The following is an 18,190-nucleotide window of genomic DNA, read 5'->3' as shown; positions in this document are numbered from 1 at the left end:
AACGTAAATGCTGAAAAGTGCTGAATGTTACTTAAAATTACTCTGTTCGTGTCCAGAACTGGACCATACGCCAGTGAGCGCAGCAACGTCCATTTCATCTTCGAGAGCAAAGGACCCTAACTACAGCCTATGATTTCGGGGAAGAGACTGGGCGTACGCGAGTGCTGATTACTACAGAATTTGCTGGCGCTATATAAATAAATGCTGATGTTGGTGGTTGCTAGTGATGACGTTCACATATGCATGCTAGAAATGCATTTTATCTACAGTAGACATTAAAAACATCCTAATAAATGTATTTTTGGGAAACTCTTTTTATATTTTTAATGTTTTCGTCATTAATGACTATATAATTAACCGGTGACAATCATTGAATATATTTTATTCTGTGCATTCTTTTGTGACTTTATGTTCCACATATGTATCGTTCGTATCCTTCAGTGTATTGTCTGTCAGAGCACAGTGGATCTTGACCCGTATTCATAAACAGATGTATCTTTATATCCGCTCCTTGTTGAATACGGACGTGCGTATGCCCGATGTACGTGTGTTTTTTAAAAAGTCCATATTAAGTTAGTTTTACGCTCCTTCATGAATCAGGCCCTCTACAGCCTTCTAGACTGTGCTTGTTCTGTAATTCTTTGTCCATTTTATGATTCCTGCAGATTAATAGCTTATTTAAACTAACTACTTCATCCATCAACTCCCTCTTCTTCTGTATATATCCCCATAGTGATTATGATGTATGCTCATAATTACCTTGACTATTGCTCTTATAATTCTTAGCTAATTAGTGTCACTGAATGCTGCACAGGCAAAATCAACATTGGTTAAAGCCTGTATCTTATGAATATGCAGCATTACCATTCAGTCCAACTCAGTGTACTAGAGATCTATCTATCTATCTATCTATCTATCTCATATCTATATCATATCTATCTATCTCATATCTATCTGGCTCCAGCATTCTAATAGGCTGCACGGGTGAAATATATCTTATCCCTACTGTAGGCTACACTTTCCACATTACTATTCGGAGCTTGTTGCTCGAGCCTATGATTGATGTCGCTAATCACTGCTTACTGCTCATTGGTTGACTAAAAATGTAAAGGAAAGCCAAACATGTTTGTCTTCTTGGATAGCACGCTCCCTTCGGTTACTGTGGCCCGCTTTACATTGCTTGCCCGCTTAGGCCACTGTTGCTGTGTCTCCCCGCTCTCCCCTCTTTTCTCTACTACATCCTGTCTATATAAAATAAATAACTATATTATACAAATAATTTAATGACCACTGATTAATTATGCTGATTAATTATGTATAAAAAATAAAAAAAAGCAGTATCCCTTCCAGAATTATGGGAATGCACTACAACCTTGTCTTCCCATGAAGCTAAGAGAATTTAGTTTGACATACAGTATATGCAGTAATATAAATAATGATTTAGAATAAACTACTCTATTTAGAGGAGGCTTAGTTTGATTTGTTACTTTGCAAAACTGGCCACTGGGGGTGCTATTCTATTGGAGTTTATAAATAATGTTTCTGTTTAACTCTGGGAAGCAGTATAGCAATTCCTACTCATGTTGAGACAGGGAAAAAAATGCAGAGACACCTTATGCCAGAGATGGTCAGAGGGTAAGAATAAAAAAAATATCTATAGGTACGTCAAAACGCCATTCCCCTCAGACCTCACTACATGCCCACTGGACATCCCCACATGCCATCAGATGTTCCCATGTGCTCTTTACATGCCCTTCTGACCACCTCCACATGCCCATTAGACCCTTTCATATGCCTCTCACACCTTGCCCATATGTCTTCTCACACTTCCACCAACTTACCTATACAGCTGAAGCCTGGAGACTCTATGACGCAGAAGAATGTGGTAGAGCACATTACACTCCCTCCGACTTCTCTGACTGGTTATACTGCGTGACCTAACTGCGTTGAGCAGAGGAGGTCACATGATGTGGAAGTTGGCTGCTTTTGGTTAGTCTTAAGCCAGGTGCACACTACAGAAAATTTCTCCCCGATGTGACATCTTTAACGATTTTTCCAACAACTAAATGTTCCGATCAGCAGCCAATTCATGTGTACACACTATACATGTTATACAAGATTTACCTTCAGATCTGTGCTCTTCATTTGTCATAACCATCGTCTGAAAAGATTGTGACTCTGTAAACTCTATGGCGATCTATGGACACTGCCGGTCGTGAGTGCATACACACTGCAGGATTTGGTTGTTTATAGAGATTTTTAGTCCGGTTATATAATCAAATGAAACTATAGAATGTGCTTGGGTACGATAAAACATGATCGTGGGAGCGTACACATTAATGCAATATTGGACCTAACAGTCATTTATGGTGTGATTGGCATGATAATCGGGTGATAGGCCTTTACTGTGTACCCAGTTTTATTCTCTGCAGAAAATAATTCAGATTGGGAGTAGTCAGTCGGGAGCCAATGCCACATCAGTGGAGCCCGAACCTCTGTGTCTGGAAGCCACATTTATAAGTTCAAAAGGGCGAATGTGGCTCCAGAGCAGCGGATTGGACAAAGCTGCCTTATGCCCATTTGTTTACTGAACAATTATAGAAATATAAAACTAAAATAAACCTTACTTTGAAATAAATGTAAATAATTTTATATGCTCATTTAAGTAATTCACATAATTTTGCATCTTCTGTTACAGTAGGCTAGCGCAAGCTCCCTGGACTGTACAATTGTGATTACATGATGTTGTCCACAGGGAGCAGATTGTATCACCATGAATAGTCAACCATGGCAATAGTGTCTGCAGTTAATTGAAATGGCTAGTTACAGCTAGATAAATTGGGTGAACTTTTAGAAACACCACTCCATCTATAGCTGGTTGTTATACATTTAATAGGTAGTTGTGGAAGTAGGACTGAGACAATCACAGTTCAGGAGATGCCCTGTATATCTGTATACATTTTCAGACATTATAGAATAGATAATGAATAGAATTGAGCACAAATTATCAATAATTTATAAAATGTTGTTCACTTTTTACGCTTGCTTTTTTAGGTATTTTACATCATTGTAAGGTTTTATAGCCCAATGCCTAAAGTTTTAAAAATCCAGAGGAAAAAAGACAGGAACTCAGCCTGGGAAGACTGGCAGTACATGGCAAGTCTTTGTCAAGATTTTGGAATGGAGGACAACGGGATTCTAGAATTTCCTGATTCTGTCAACTGTCTCCAGCTCCCCAAGTACGGAGAACTGTTCATTTATTTTCATGTATTTATTCTATATGATGTAGCATAAAGTGTATAAATTTCTCTATAGTTATATAATGTCAGTTTCACAGTTGATAAGCAATGAACTAGATACAAATGTACTATGTTTTTTAAACATGTTTGATGCTATATTTATATGCATAAGTACAGGGCTGGTGCGTGCCCCATTTGGTGCCCATGGCAGTGCCCTCACCCTTTCTCACCAGGCACCACCCTCCCATAGGTTTAGCCCCAGCCCCCCCTTCTTACTTTGTGTGGAGCAGGGGCAGACTGGCATGTTCTTCTCATGGCAGTGTGGCACCAGGTCGTGGTATCATAGTCTTTAGCCCACTCCCCAGTCCATTCCCAACATGAAGGATCAGCAACCGACGGCTTCAATGGTAAGAAGAAGACACTGCATTGAAAACAAATATACTGAATGAGTGACATCATGCCAACTAAAACATTCAGTATTTTAGTTGACCCCTAAACCGTGGCACCCTAGGTGACCCCCTAGGTCTACTTATAATCTGTTATGCAGAATGCTATGAAAATAATACGCTGTTCAGCGTTGAGAGGTTTCTGGATAACAGTTCACGGATCCCACACCTGTATTTATTGTTGATTCACAAGACATAAAATTTAAAGACCCAGTAATTCTAAAATCCACTCTAAAAAGTCCAATTTACAGTACATAACAGCAATTATGTTCTTAGATTTTTTTCATCAAGAACCAAAAACCCTCATGCACTGCTGCCCCTCAAAAAATAATGCTATCAAAGATATTTTGAGTTTGAGATGAAACTTGCGAGCATAAATGATGTATATTCTTCTGTTCCCTGTTATTGTACGTTGTTAGAGACACCCCGATTTCACAAGGAAATGTCACCCTAAGTCTTCTGATCCCAGAACCAAACCATCGCCCGGGTTACAATGACTTTTATAAAACACCGGATCTCCAGGAATTTGTTAAAGCCTCTCTAGTAAGGATTGAACTGTTTGGTCAGCATCACACATTGGACTCTACGGTCAGCTTCAGACACCGGTATTACGGAATAAGTGAAATTACAGTCAGTGGAAGGTAAGAGCAAGAAAATAAAATACCAAAAAAACTAACTGTTGGTTCCTTAAAGTGGAACTTTCACTAACACACAGCATCTGTAACCATTGTGTGACCGGAATCCAAATTATAGATTATAAACAGTGTTACAATATATTTTTAGTATAATGTACATATATCTGACACAGCGAGGTGGGTCTCTTGGTGTACAATGTTAGGGAAACCTACAACCAGATATCTAGATAGTATTTGACTCCGGTAAGTAGCGGCGGAACTACTATTGATGCAGCAGGTGTGATGCACAGGGGCCCATAGAGATAATGGGGCCCGCTGTAGGTGGAAATAGTGCGTTGTGGGCCCCGCTTCCCTTCTCCCAGTTTTCCTGCACCGGGGACCACAGTTCGCTAGTTCCACCTCTGCGGGTAAGGAGTCACAGACTTTGGCCATGTACTGTAGCTACTGACAGAAGCTGCCTGTTCTTGTTCCTGGACTTCAGGAGCAAACGCAGGATTTGTAGAGGGGGGTTTTCACACCACGTCGCCAGTAGGCGTGACCAGCATGCAATGGGGCGTAGCTATAATATTAGACAGTGCTTGGCTGCTCTCCAACTCTTCCTATCCCCATATATACATGGGCAATGCTGCGTGGACTACTGTTAGGTGCACGCAGCTCTCTCTTTTCAAGCAGAGCCATGTGAACCGGGGGCAGGTTCCAGCCACCTCAATTATACAGTGCCCCAGGCTTGGAGGGTGTTTTCCAGGAACTAGGAAACCCCCCTCAGTTTGCCTATGGACTTGTCTCAAAGAGCATCAAGACCAATAGTTGGGCTGTGGCGACCTGAAAACCCCAAAGTTGGAAAGAATCCAGCAATCCCGACAGCTCTGTTGTTCACTAAATCCGGCTACTTCCCTGGTTTACTGACATCCTAGGAAAGGCACGTCAACCATCAAAAGAAGCCATGTCCCCAAAGAGCCAGTGCCCCCCTAAGGATTATGGGAAATTTAGCTTGTAGTTAACGAATTGCGGGAGTATAATAAGCTGCTTGACCGTTATCTAAAAGAGAACCTTGTACTTTCACCTGCCTGCTTTAAAGCAGAAGTCCACTAATAGTAATAAGATCTTTTGCAAACATTGTTATTCATTGTTAATTTTAATTAAATTATGGTTTAAAAGCAAGAAGATTATTATTTTCTCTGCAGCACTAAGGGTTAACTGTGTTGTAGAGAGCTGTAACATAAACAACAACCTAACAATTTATTTTAGCCAATAAGGAATGGAGGGCGGACTGCAGAGCTCAGACTTCTATCTTTTCAAACTGAAGTGTAATATGTCAGCTGAAATATCAGGTACGCAAGTTAAATTTTAATATATATTGTCCAAAAAGAGAAAGCAGCGAAGTAAATAATAAAAAATATAATATGTAGAGTCCTTTTATATAACTTTAATCAGTTCTGAATCACTTTCCAAATCCTAAATGAGAAAAGCGTTTATATTATATGTTAGTACAATGGATGTTTTACTTATTCTTCACAGTCTGAAAATTAACATTGTACACTGAATACATCAGTCTCTATAAAAGTTCCTTGACTATACCGTCATTGTCAGGGAAATGTCAGTACTTACAGATAACTAGTTCATTTTCTATTGCAGGTGTAATTGCCATGGGCATGCTAATTCTTGTGATACGAGTGTTTCGCCTTACAAGTGCCTGTGTGACTTGAAGAGCTACACCGATGGGGATAATGTAAGACTTTAAATGCTACTGTCTTTCTTTAATTTCCTTACAGTTCATTAAATGCTACTAGATTAAACTGCAAATTGTTCAATTATACAAACGGCAGCATAGTAATAATAGGCACAGCAGCTATTGCATTTGCAACCACCTCCAGACCTTTGAAAGGACCGGGCAAGAATTCCCACGTCCCACGTGTTATGACCCAAACTATGGTCACTCCTCATTCCTGCTTGGTCTGTGCATTAAACTTCCTGATTTAGCCCGGAAGCTGCCACATAGATAATTGATTATGTAAAGGTATATGGGGTCCATTTATTAAGAGAGCGCTGTGACAATTAATATGCAATCGATATTGCAGCGATAGATAATGGAACACCGCTGTAATTTACCATGTTGGGGCTGCTCTGGGAGCCCCAGCTAATACACTCATCCTCCACCTTGTCTTTTTGCAATTTGGACTAGTAAAGAGAGACAGTAGAACCTTTTTTGTAACAAGTAGAACAATCCCTTAGACCATTGGATTCCAAACTTTTTCAGTTCAAGGCACCCTTAGGGTCTCCAAATTTTTTTCAAGGCACCCCTAAGCCACAAAAATTACCAAGTAGTCCCCTGCTTTGCTTACCTCTGGCCCCTGTGAGATCTCCAAGGGACCCCAGGGAGCCTAGGCACACAGTTTTGGAACCATTGCCTTAGACAATGAAATAGTTCACCAAGTGTTCTATAACAGTCAAGCCTGTATTGTTCCCTACATACCAAGCTTGTCCGTTATCCAATCAACTTTGACCACATCCTGGATATTTTTCTGAGAGTAGATATCACAAGCAGGCTCAGGTAGGGGTGAGTAATGTCCGAAATGTCGGGGCCCTGACATGGGACATTAGTGGTTCTACAACTTGAGGAAAAGGGAAAAAATAGTTATATTTTGACACCTTGGAAAATAAAAGTTTGTTCCCACACATTGGCTGTCTTGAATCTCACCTCCAATGGAGCCAATTGTACGTGGTTTGGCTCCTGCTGCGCTCCATTGTATTTTAAATATAGATGGATTAGAGGTTATTGCAGCAAACAGTGCAGAGTATTTAGGAAACCATTTTCCAAGGCACTCAAATATCCCCAGCTTAACAAAGCCACACTTCATGCACCGCTCTATCTGTTCAGGGGGGGGGGGGTTACTATTGCCCAACCGTTTGCATGCATCAATCATCATCAGTTATTTATACAGCGCCACTAATTCCGCAGCGCTGTACAGAGAACTCACTCACATCAGTCCCTGCCCCATCGGAGCTTACAGTCTAAATTTCCTAATACACACACAGACAGACTAGGGTCAATTTTGATAGCAGCCAATTAACCTACCAGTATGTTTTTGGAGGGTGCGAGGAAACCGGAGCACCCAGAGGAACCCCACACAAACACAGGGAGAACATACAAACTCCTCACAGATAAGGCCATGGTCAGGAATCGAACTCATGACCCCAGCACTGTGAGGCAGAAGTGCTTACCACTAAGCCACCGTGCTGCCCTAATTGTCCTAATCTGGAGATAAGCAAAACAATTTGGCATTGCTCAGAATTCGATTGATTACACTCTACATAGTCCTCCCACTCTTATGAGCTCTGATATAAACACACATTTTACACACCATTAGTTTTACGAAAATGTCATTGTCAGAAAACATTATTTAATTTTATTCACTAAATATCCGAGTAGGGTTTCCTTCCTTTTAGAGGCATTTGAAAATACACCCCATTGAGAAAAGTAGATAAGTGTATACAAAAAAAACCCTTGAAAGTAACAAAACAGGGTTTTCTAGCAAGAAAATTGTATAATGTCCCTTGGATTTTCAATAACCGTTTGTGTCACCTTTATCTGGAATACATTAAAATTGCTCAGATAAATAGTGTATACTGTAACTATAAATTCTTCACTGCTATTGCCAGTTTAATAAAAAAAATAAGTGGGATTCTACTATTTCATTAGCTGAACTGTCTGTATCAAATTAATTGAGAGAGAATGTCTGCAAAACCTACACATGTACCTTTCTGGAAATAACAAGCAAATTGTTTTATTGTTACATTAAATTTTAATATTGCGTTTTCAGTGTCTTCTTTCCCAGGAAGCAAATTAAATAAATCTTTTGATATAAAGACATATCTTTTTACTGCTCAGGAAAATGCCTTAATCAGTTAAACACCATGCCCTCCTGTTGCTAGCATTTTTCATGCCTTTTAGATTTTCCGCAAGGCAGGTATATCTTGTTTTGCAGACTGCCAGGTTGGTGTTGTTTCTTATCTCACTACTCTTTTATGTCTTCTTATAATATAATTATCAGGACGACACATTACATTGCAAATTTGTATTGACCAGATTTTTCTTTCGAAAGGTAATTATTTCTTACCCTTTTTTTTTTATTATTAATATTTTTTCTTCAAAGTCACATATTCATTTCCTTTAAATGATTTATTATATTTTTGTATGTGATTAAAAAAAAGGTACATTCACTTACAATCACTGGAAAATGAGACGCTCGAGTTAAAGGAGTAAATGATTTCATTGCATAAGTTGCATTAAGATATATATATATATATATACACACACACACACACACACACACACACACATATATATATATATATATATATATATATTTATATAAAAGTCATTGGTCTGTTTGTCTCTCCAGTTATGCATTCGAAATCCCCTGTACCGATTGGGATGAAACCAATGCACGGTGGTCCAGTTAGATCCATTCCAGGTTATAGGGGGGTTAGGGTCCCGGTTGGATCTCCTGTTGGTGTATGCTGGGCAGAACTTTGACCCAGGGAGCCTATTCTGAGCCTGCATTCGTACACCCCTGCATCGATTAGATGAAACCACTGCGAGGTGGTCCAGTTGGATCATGGTCAGGTTTCAGAGGGCTTAAGGTTCTGGTCAGACCTCCCATTGATGTACGTCGGGCAGAACTTTGACCCGAGAGCCTGTTCTGGGCCTTCCAATGGATGGATTTGGGTGAAGTTTAATATAAAAACAAAAACGACACTGGGCAGCCACCTCATGGGTGTGTTGGAATTGCGACTATGCTAATTATTTTTAAAAGGTGGACAGTTACATCCAACTCATTGATAAGGTAATAATGTGAAGATTTAAACCCGGGCAACACCGGATACCCCAGCTATATATGTGTGTGTATGTGTGTACACATATATACTTTATATTAAAATATGCACCCAGTGGCATATAACCGTGCATTAACTATAATATAAATAATCTTCTCTGATTTTAGCTGACAATGGTGCTTCAAAGGTGTCTGGGCATCTGACCATTATTTAAATAATGCCCATTATCTGGGCATTATTTAATATGTGGTATATTGAGTAAAGGTTAATAATCCCACACATCTCGGGGAAGCCAGGCTAATCCCATAATGAATCCTATGAAGAAACCTGAGGATACATCATAGTGCAGTAATATATCATATCTTGAATAGTTAGAAACAGGGCTGCCAAGAAGAATTCAGGGCCCGGGTACAACAAATTCATGGGGCCCCCCTCATAGTGAAGTAAGCCCCAAAATTTTTTTGCGCCGCCTTACGGCGGCGCAAAAAAGATTAGGTATATGGTCATATATTCAGGGGCGTGGCTAGCCAAACGGCAGTGCAAAAATTTTGGGAGGTGCGGTCATGCATTTGGGGGCGTGGCAAACGTGCCATTGGGGCGTGGCTAACATAAAAACCACTAGGCTCTCAATTCGCCGGAGCGTCACATATGTTTAAGCACTCCTGACTTTCAGGACATCTACCACCACAGGGTAGTATACAAACAATGCAGTGTGTACACAAACAGTTCAGTCTTGGCCTACACCTTACATTGGACACAACATTCACCAAAAATTGGTATTGTCCCTACTAGAATCACAACATTTCACACACTGTGCTGCTCTCTCCTACCTGTTCTTCTCACTTTCTCCACCTGTGGCTGCTGCTTTCTTTAGTTGTGGCTTGTCCGGATCCAGAAATGTTGAAGGACCTATTTTGAAAAAAAAATGGCTACATTTAGAAAATTACAGCCAGCCCCAGCGTTAAATCAATAGCACCCACGATTAATAATTAGGCCTTCCTCCAGCTCCAATATTACAATAATGTGCCCCTTCATCATCGCCATGCCTTATGATCACACTGTGCCCTCCATGCTGTTTTTGCCCCCTTCATCTGGCTCCCCTTCATCAGACTATACTATGCTGCTCCCCCCCTTTTTCAATCCCACTGTGCCATGCCTCCCCCCCCCCTTTGTAACCCCACTGTGTCATGCTGCCCACCATTTTTTAACCCCACTGTGCCATGCTGACCCCTGTTTATTAACCCCACTGTGCCATACTGCCCCGTTTTTTAACCCATCTGTGCCCCTCTCATTTTTTCACCCCCTCTGTCATGCTGCTTTCCCATTTTTTAACCCCTCTGTGCTCCCCCCTCAATTTTTAACCCCTCTGACATGCTGCTTTCCCATTTTTTAACCCATCTGTGCCCCTCTCATTTTTTAACCCCTCTGACATGCTGCTTTCCCGTTTTTTAACCCCTCTGTGCTCCCCCCTCAATTTTTAACCCCTCTGACATGCTGCTTCCCCGTTTTTTAACCCATCTGTGCCCCTCTCATTTTTTAACCCCTCTGACATGCTGCTTTCCCATTTTTTAACCCCTCTGTGCTCCCCCCTCAATTTTTAACCCCTCTGACATGCTGCTTTCCCGTTTTTAACCCCTCTGTGCCCCCACTCATTTTTTAACCCCTCTGACATGCTGCTTTCCCATTTTTTAACCCCTCTGTGCTCCCCCTCATTTTTTAACCCCTCTGACATGCTGCTTCCCTGTTTTTAACTCCTCTGACATGCTGCTTCCCCGTTTTTTAACCCCTCTGTGCCCCCCCTTATTTTTTAACCCCTCTGTCATGCTGCCCCCCCGTTTTTTAACCCCTTTGTGCTCCCCCTCATTTTTTAACCCCTCTGTCATGCTGCCCCCCCCCCCCCCCGTTTTTTAACCCCTCTGTGCCCCCCTCGTTTTCCTCCCTTCACTTACCTTTTCTCCTCTCTTGGTCTTCTCTGCTGCTCTGTGCTCCATTGCTCCAGGCTGACTGAATGCTGGGCATGACATGATGACATCACACCCAGCATTCAGACAGTCTGAATAGAGCACAGAGCAGCAGAGAGGAGGGATGCCGGCTCCGCGATCAGGTGAGTATGTTTTTTTTTTTTTTTAAACTAGCCTGCTCCCCCCACCAACGACCGAGCCCCCCCCCACCCCCCCCACCCCCCGCCAAAAAAAAAAAAAAAAAAGGAAAGGAAAAAAAACGTTTGGAAAAAAAAAATTAAAAAATTAAAAAAAATCAGCAGCGCAAGGGCCCGGGCCGGGCCCCCTGACATGCCGGGCCCGGGTAATTAGTACCCGCTCCCCCCCCCTCTCGGCGGCCCTGGTTAGAAACTCCTACATGTAGAAAGATACTTACAAATAGAAGGTCCTAAGCTGTCTGTTGGTGGGCTCCACGCACTGAGCCACTGATCTGGTAGTGGTTAGAAGGCTGATCGTGCCTACCGTTCCGTACTCCAGAGAGAATGGATAAAACACCCGGGATACATACACAAATTGAGACCTCCAAGAAGACAGTGTTTGTAATTTGGCTCAAAAAGATCAATATTAATAATTCAGATTTGGCTTTTTCCTGTTAACTAGTTGTAGTTACGATACAATATTTTATCTGTCAGGAAAATTATAAGAGCATGCTTAGTATGCAGAGACCAAGCTAGTTAACTAAAACCTTGGACACGCTCATTACTAAAGACACTGCTCCACCAAGTTACAGCTGACACAGAATACTTCTAGCTTTCAGCCGCAGACAGATTATTGTGCTTTGTTATTTTGATCCTGTTTCCTTATATTCTATGTTGAACTTCTGTTACTGACTATGACTCGTTTACAGTTCACTGTGAGCTCTGGATGTTGCTTCTGTTCTCTACAAACTATCCTGTCTCTCTGGCCTCTAGTTGTATTATACAAGTCACAGGGTGGACTGTACCAGCTAAAGAACCTTCAGGTAAGACTGATTTGAGGGTGAATGTAGTAGTTCTGACATCAGGAGGTCATTACATATTAATCTGACCATATAGAGTTTGCAACCAAATCTGGTTCACAGCACATTATCTGGTTTTCTGAAGGTCTTCACTGATTCTTTTGATTATCTATATCAAAAGCTTTGCAATCGATGAGTCCAAAACACACCTACTCTAAGCTGTGCTGGCATATACTACACAGTTCAGGAAATGTGTTAATGACACTGTCACACGGCGCTCATTCGGCTTCCACAACCGAAGACTAAGACACTCACCTGTCCCTCATTAAGCACACCTCAGCTCCTGGTGTTGGTTCTGCGCATGCGCAGACCTAGAACCTTTCTGTCCGTTGCAAGTTTCCTGTTGGTTCTTAGTTCTGGCTCTAAACTTGAAAAGGCACTTCCTCCCTTTTCTCTGGGCCTGTTGATCAAGTTACCTGCCTGATTAGGACCTTGTCTGTTTCATGTGTGTCTACTTGGATCGCCAGTGCCTCTGCTGTGTTGCTGTTTCACGGGCTATACCACTCAGCTGCACCTGTCTCCTGTGTTGCTGTTCCACGGGCTATATCGCTCAAGCTGCACCTGACTCTGCTGTGTTGCTGCTCCACTGGCTATACTGCTCAAGCTACACCTGACTGCTGTGTTACTGCTCCACGGGCTACATTGCTCAAGTTACACCAAACTCCACTGAGTAGCTGCTCCACGGGCCATTCTGCTCAAGTCGCACCAATCTCCATTATCGTGCTGTCTGGATCATCTACTCTGCATCCGTCCCTGTGGTCCGGCTGTACTACAGGTTGTATCTCTCAAGCTGCTTGATTTCATCTACCTCTGTTGGCTGGACTGTTCATGCTACATTTGTCTCTATTGTGTTGCTGTATTACGGGCTATTCCACTCAGGCTGCACTTATCGTTATTACCCTGCTGGCTGGACTGTTAACTACACCTCTCTTATCGTGCTGCCATACTGTGGTCCCAAATACCTAAGCTGCACTTGTCGCTACCATTGTGCTGCTGGACTGTTTATGCTATTACTACTCTTATTATGTCTTTATACTGCTAAGCTTTATTTACTCCTGTTACTCTGCTAGTGGAACTGTACATGCTGCAATTACTCTCCTTGTGTCAATACAGACTGTTCTGTTCAAACCTCTAGTCATCATTAAACCGCTACTTGAATTGTTCATCCTGCATCTGTCTTCATTCCTCTACTTGGTTGTAGAGCTTACATCCCAATTATCTCCAGTGTGTCTGCATACTTCTTACACCTACTCCCCTGGAATCTCGACCTGACACTCCTGGTAGGGACCGCGACCTGCAAACGGGCGCCGCTAAGCCCAAATCACCTTGCGGTAATCACTGGTGAATACCATCCGTCCGTTAGACTCTGCGCCCTGCTGAGAGTAGCGCCAAGTTGGGCAATTCCAAGAGTCCAGTGTACCAAACCGTGACAGACACTCAGTGAAATTCTGCAGTACATCAACATCAGTTATGGCTGAACGAGGTTCCACAGTCCAAAGCTACTCAGAGTGAAACTATGAAATTTGACAGCTTTCAAGATATCCTGTCCTAGAATTAATGTCAGCAGAGATGAGAAAGGAACTTCTGCTTCTACTTTGTGTACTGGACAATAACGTGGTTCTTGCCTGACACGTAGGATTGGGTTTCAAGAATTCAGGTTAATCCTCTGATCCAGGCACAATAGGGAAATATGTCTGGGTCATAAAGATTTTCCTCTACCACCTAAAGAATGTTGTCACTGTTTACCTGATGTCCTATAATGCCTTAGATCTCTTGATCCGGTTACTAGATGCTGGTGGCCCTGTCCCTCATCAGCTCAGGATCCATGGTGGACATAAGGACTATGTCGCTAGTCATGGGATTCCTCTGATACAGATTAAAGCCTCTTTCAAATGTACGGATGGCTCTTCATTGCCCTCCAGTCCAATTATATTAGAGATCCTGCCTTTGCCAGTTACCATTTTTCTCTATTCATCATGAACATCCTAAGCTAAATGTAGCAAAGTCACTTAATCATCCCATAATCCTAGGGATGCCTTGGTTGACATGTCATAGTTCTGCGAAGGATCAGATAGAGAAAACTGATGCTTTCAAATCATCTGTGTTGAAAATTGTTTTTCTCAAGCTTCACGATCAATCTTGCCCCTACTTGTGAAGTACAGAACTTTGATTGTGTTTCTGGATTCTTCTCCATCTCAAGTGCATACATTGGTCAATCTCCTCTGGGGGAGCCCCTATTTTCATTGTCACTAAGTCCCTTTATAGACTATTAAGTCTTGAATGGAATAACAGTTAGAATTGGTAGAGCTTACCTCTGATTTCTGAACTGTTGGAATGTCTGCGATCAGTTCAAAGCTTTACCAAACTTGACCTTTAAAGGCGTACAATCTGGTTCATATCCAGGAATGCACCAAATAGAAGACAACATCTGAACCCAGGATGGAACGGAAGCCATTGCACAAAACATCAATAATCATAATATCCTATAAAAATACAATATTTAAATACTATTCTAACAGATCCTGTTACCACTAGGAAAAAAATCCATTGAGAACATGTGATATTTAGGGAAAATAAAATGTCCAAAGATCTAGTTGTTGGTCTAATGCTATTGAGATGCTCAATATGTAAAGTAACAGACAAAGGTTACATAAAGAGTACTGGTCACCTACACCCAGCACATGAAACCGATATCTGAACAGAGGCATCAGATATGTAAATATACTGTATATATCACATTTATTGTGTGTAACTCTGTATATTCACAGCATAACACCTACCATCTTCTGGGTAAATGAGTAATAATGAGAGAATAGACAGCCCATGTACTATCAGGAACAAGCTCGCTGTGTTCCGGAGACGCATCCCGTGACATCATGAAGCTGCCAGCTCTCAGTGTATTGGCTTTGAATGGTCACATGATCAGTGTAACAGAAACTTATGAACGCAATAATAGTTCATTTAAATAATGCCTAGGCATTTATGATAATGGGAAAGAGGTGTACATTTTTTTTCTTCAATAGTGGTATGTGACTAGTGATGAGCATTTAGGCCAATTTTTAGAGGTGCGAAGTTCCAACTATACAATCTTCACAGTTTACTTTTAATTTGCGGAATATTCTGCTGAACCGCATACCGCATTGAATTTGTAAGTTCCACATTTTGCAGAATTTATAGTTTATAGAGTTTACAGTCTATATAAAGAGCAGGCGTAATGTCAATTCATTCTGGTCTGTGGTGTGGTTGGGGTATATTAAGGAGGAATAGTGGGTGGAACAAAAACAATAGGCACAATTCCACATGGAACACTTATAGCCAAATTGCACCTGAAAAATTCCCTGCTCTAGTGTAGAATACGATGAGTATTCAGTGGAACAGTTTTGAAAATGTTTGTAATAATGCATACCAGTCATGCATTGCAGTTAGGCTTTTACTATTGCAGTTAGGCTGTACTATTAGCGTTAGATTTCAAAACTGTAACCCTAAAGTAGAACAATATTTTACAGATCTCTGGAGAATTTTGAAAAATAATAATTGTAAAATAATGATGATAATAATAATAATAATAAATAATAATAATAATACTATTATGTTAAGCGCACATAAAATACATAATAAAAACAAGGTATAACACATTGCAATGGCATGATTATCAAGTATATACATGGAAAAGAAAGAACACACTAATTTATATGGAAAAATGATAGCAATTACAAAAAAAATCTTCATTTTATCATAAAAATCTGGGAGCTTTAAAACTATGGAATGACCTTTTTTTTTTTTGTAGATATCTGTCATAGGCAGTCATTAAGTTCATGGAGTCCCACATTGCAACATGTCCTGGAATCGTATTAAATTGAAATCCCTTAACAATATAGCACCTTCCCCATTTTAATGGTTCTTTCATAATGCTGAATGCTCTTCTCCGTAATGTGTCTGCTGAAGAGAAAGCTATAAAGTGGTACGGATGAATCGGGGAAGGAAATGCATCATCTCTGACAAGGGTTTTTGTTTTCTTGCATTTCTATAACTGTACTCTTCAAATAACCGATACAATTATAGCCTTTCATAAGATAAGTGGTATTACATGTTAATTACGCCCAATAATGCATTTTTTTATTGGGAGAAATTCACCCCAAGTTATTGGAAATATTTTTAGAGAGATCCGAACCTCAATGGATCCCAATACATAGAACACAGCATACTAAAATTAGCTTTGCATTTGCAATATATATGTAACTTCTAAAAAAAAGGCTCCAGTTTAAACAAAATGTTCATTTTATGCTGCCGTTTGACTAATGACTGTATGTCTGTCCATCACTATTAGGCTGAAAGTGAACCTTGACCTATAGACAGTTCAGGCGTCCATTTTGTGAGCAGAATCAACATCCATGAGCATGCAGCCTTTCAGTTTACTAAGGACAAGTGACATCGTATTGGTCCATCATCATCATCATCATCAGTATCATCAGCTATTTATATAGCGCCACTAATTGCGCAGGCCTATACAGAGAACTCACTCACATCAGTCCCTGCCACCCACAAAATGGTTGCCTTCACACAGTGCAGCTGACTTGATCACTTTAAGTGATATTTCCATAATGGGGATCATGTAGAGTTGGATACAAATGCTTGTTTTTAATCAAAATATGCTTTTGTGCACAAAAAATGAGTAAGCTATCTGCAGTGTAAGATGCATCTTGCACTTACTACCCTGTACGCTTTGAGAGGCGGAATGGGAAGGAAGGGGTGAGCAAGTATCATAGAGGCGTGTTAACGTACTTGCTAGAGGTCAAGACAGCAGGAGATACGCCCGGTGCTCGACCCCTTGTGCACTGCATTGTTTCCCTATGGGGGGGGGCATATATTTTTGCATGCCCAATCCCCCAGGAAATTCAACCCCATGCCAAAAGGGCTAAGGCTAGTTGACATTATAACTAAAGATGCTCACTGACCCCCGTGTTCTGCTTTTGGTTTTGGATCTGGATTAACTTCGTGTTTTGGTTTTTTGTTTTGGATCTGTATTTTTTTTAAAAATTGCTAAAATATGCTAAAATCACATAATTTTGCTCTTTTTTTGTTTCTACATTATTATTTACCTCAATAACACTAATTTCAAGTCATTTGCAGTCCATTTTGACCACCTCACAGGTCACAATATTATTTTCATACACTTTCGGACAAATACTGCAGTGACCTGGCTGGATGGTAAGCGACAGAGCAATGACTCAAACACACGGCAGTTCCTAGCACATCTAGGACACATTGCCACACAGCAGTGTTAGTAAAGAAAAGTGGTGCAAATGGCAATGGAGCTCTCCTCTTTGTGTGTAACGTATATAACACTGTTCAATTTCACTGCAGATTTACACCAAGCCTGTATTTGTATTTCAGCAATGACAATTAGCAATGGAGCAATGGAGCTCTCCTCGTTGTGTGTTACCTATATAACACTGTACATTATGGGACTGCAGATTTAGAAGACCAAACCTGCCAGACCTATTATTATTAATTCTATTTCAGTATTGACAATTAGCAATGGAGCAATGGAGCTCTCCTGAATGTCACTGTAGACTTTGAAGAACACTGCTACTCCTCCTCTTTCTATTCTACCTATGACGCTGCCCAACTGCTCTACAGACTGCGCTACCCCTTCTGTGTCCCTCTGTGAAATGGCTAGATCGCCATGGAGGGCGGTACTTATAGAATCCAAAACTCGCGAGATTCGAGTTCCAACGACATAATGATGACGTTTTCAATTCCGTAAAAGCGCGAAAGTATTGAGCCGAGCTGGATCTGTTAAGTTCAGGTGTGTTCGGTTCGGTTCTTGGGGAACCGAGCCTGAGCACCTCTAATTATAACAGGAGGGACCTATGCTGTACCCCCTGTTATAGGGTCACCAGCTCAGTCTGTTATAGCTTAGTGCTGGTAGTAGCTTTTTCGGGAGGACCCCACGTTGTTCGTCCCATGAAATAGCCGCCAACAGCCTAGGATATCAGCACTTCCGCTGGTACCACTTTTGGGAGGAAGCAGCGCA

The 18,190-nt window shown here is 41.1% G+C and overlaps 1 protein-coding gene across 1 annotated transcript in view; it reads left to right on the top strand.

The window, feature by feature from the left end:
- The window catches only part of USH2A (usherin), a 558,840-nt gene that overhangs the window by 46,593 nt on the left and 494,057 nt on the right, over window positions 1–18,190 (top strand). The window contains exons 7-9 of the mRNA XM_075204257.1: window positions 3,055–3,239; window positions 4,105–4,326; window positions 5,956–6,049. Of these exons, the coding sequence (XP_075060358.1) occupies window positions 3,055–3,239; window positions 4,105–4,326; window positions 5,956–6,049 (501 nt within the window). The remainder of the gene's footprint in view (window positions 1–3,054; window positions 3,240–4,104; window positions 4,327–5,955; window positions 6,050–18,190) is intronic.

The sequence above is a fragment of the Mixophyes fleayi genome, chromosome 3 (assembly GCF_038048845.1).
Source record: "Mixophyes fleayi isolate aMixFle1 chromosome 3, aMixFle1.hap1, whole genome shotgun sequence".
NCBI classification, from domain to species: Eukaryota; Metazoa; Chordata; class Amphibia; order Anura; family Limnodynastidae; genus Mixophyes; species Mixophyes fleayi.
This window is presented reverse-complemented; position numbering and strand designations above follow the sequence as displayed.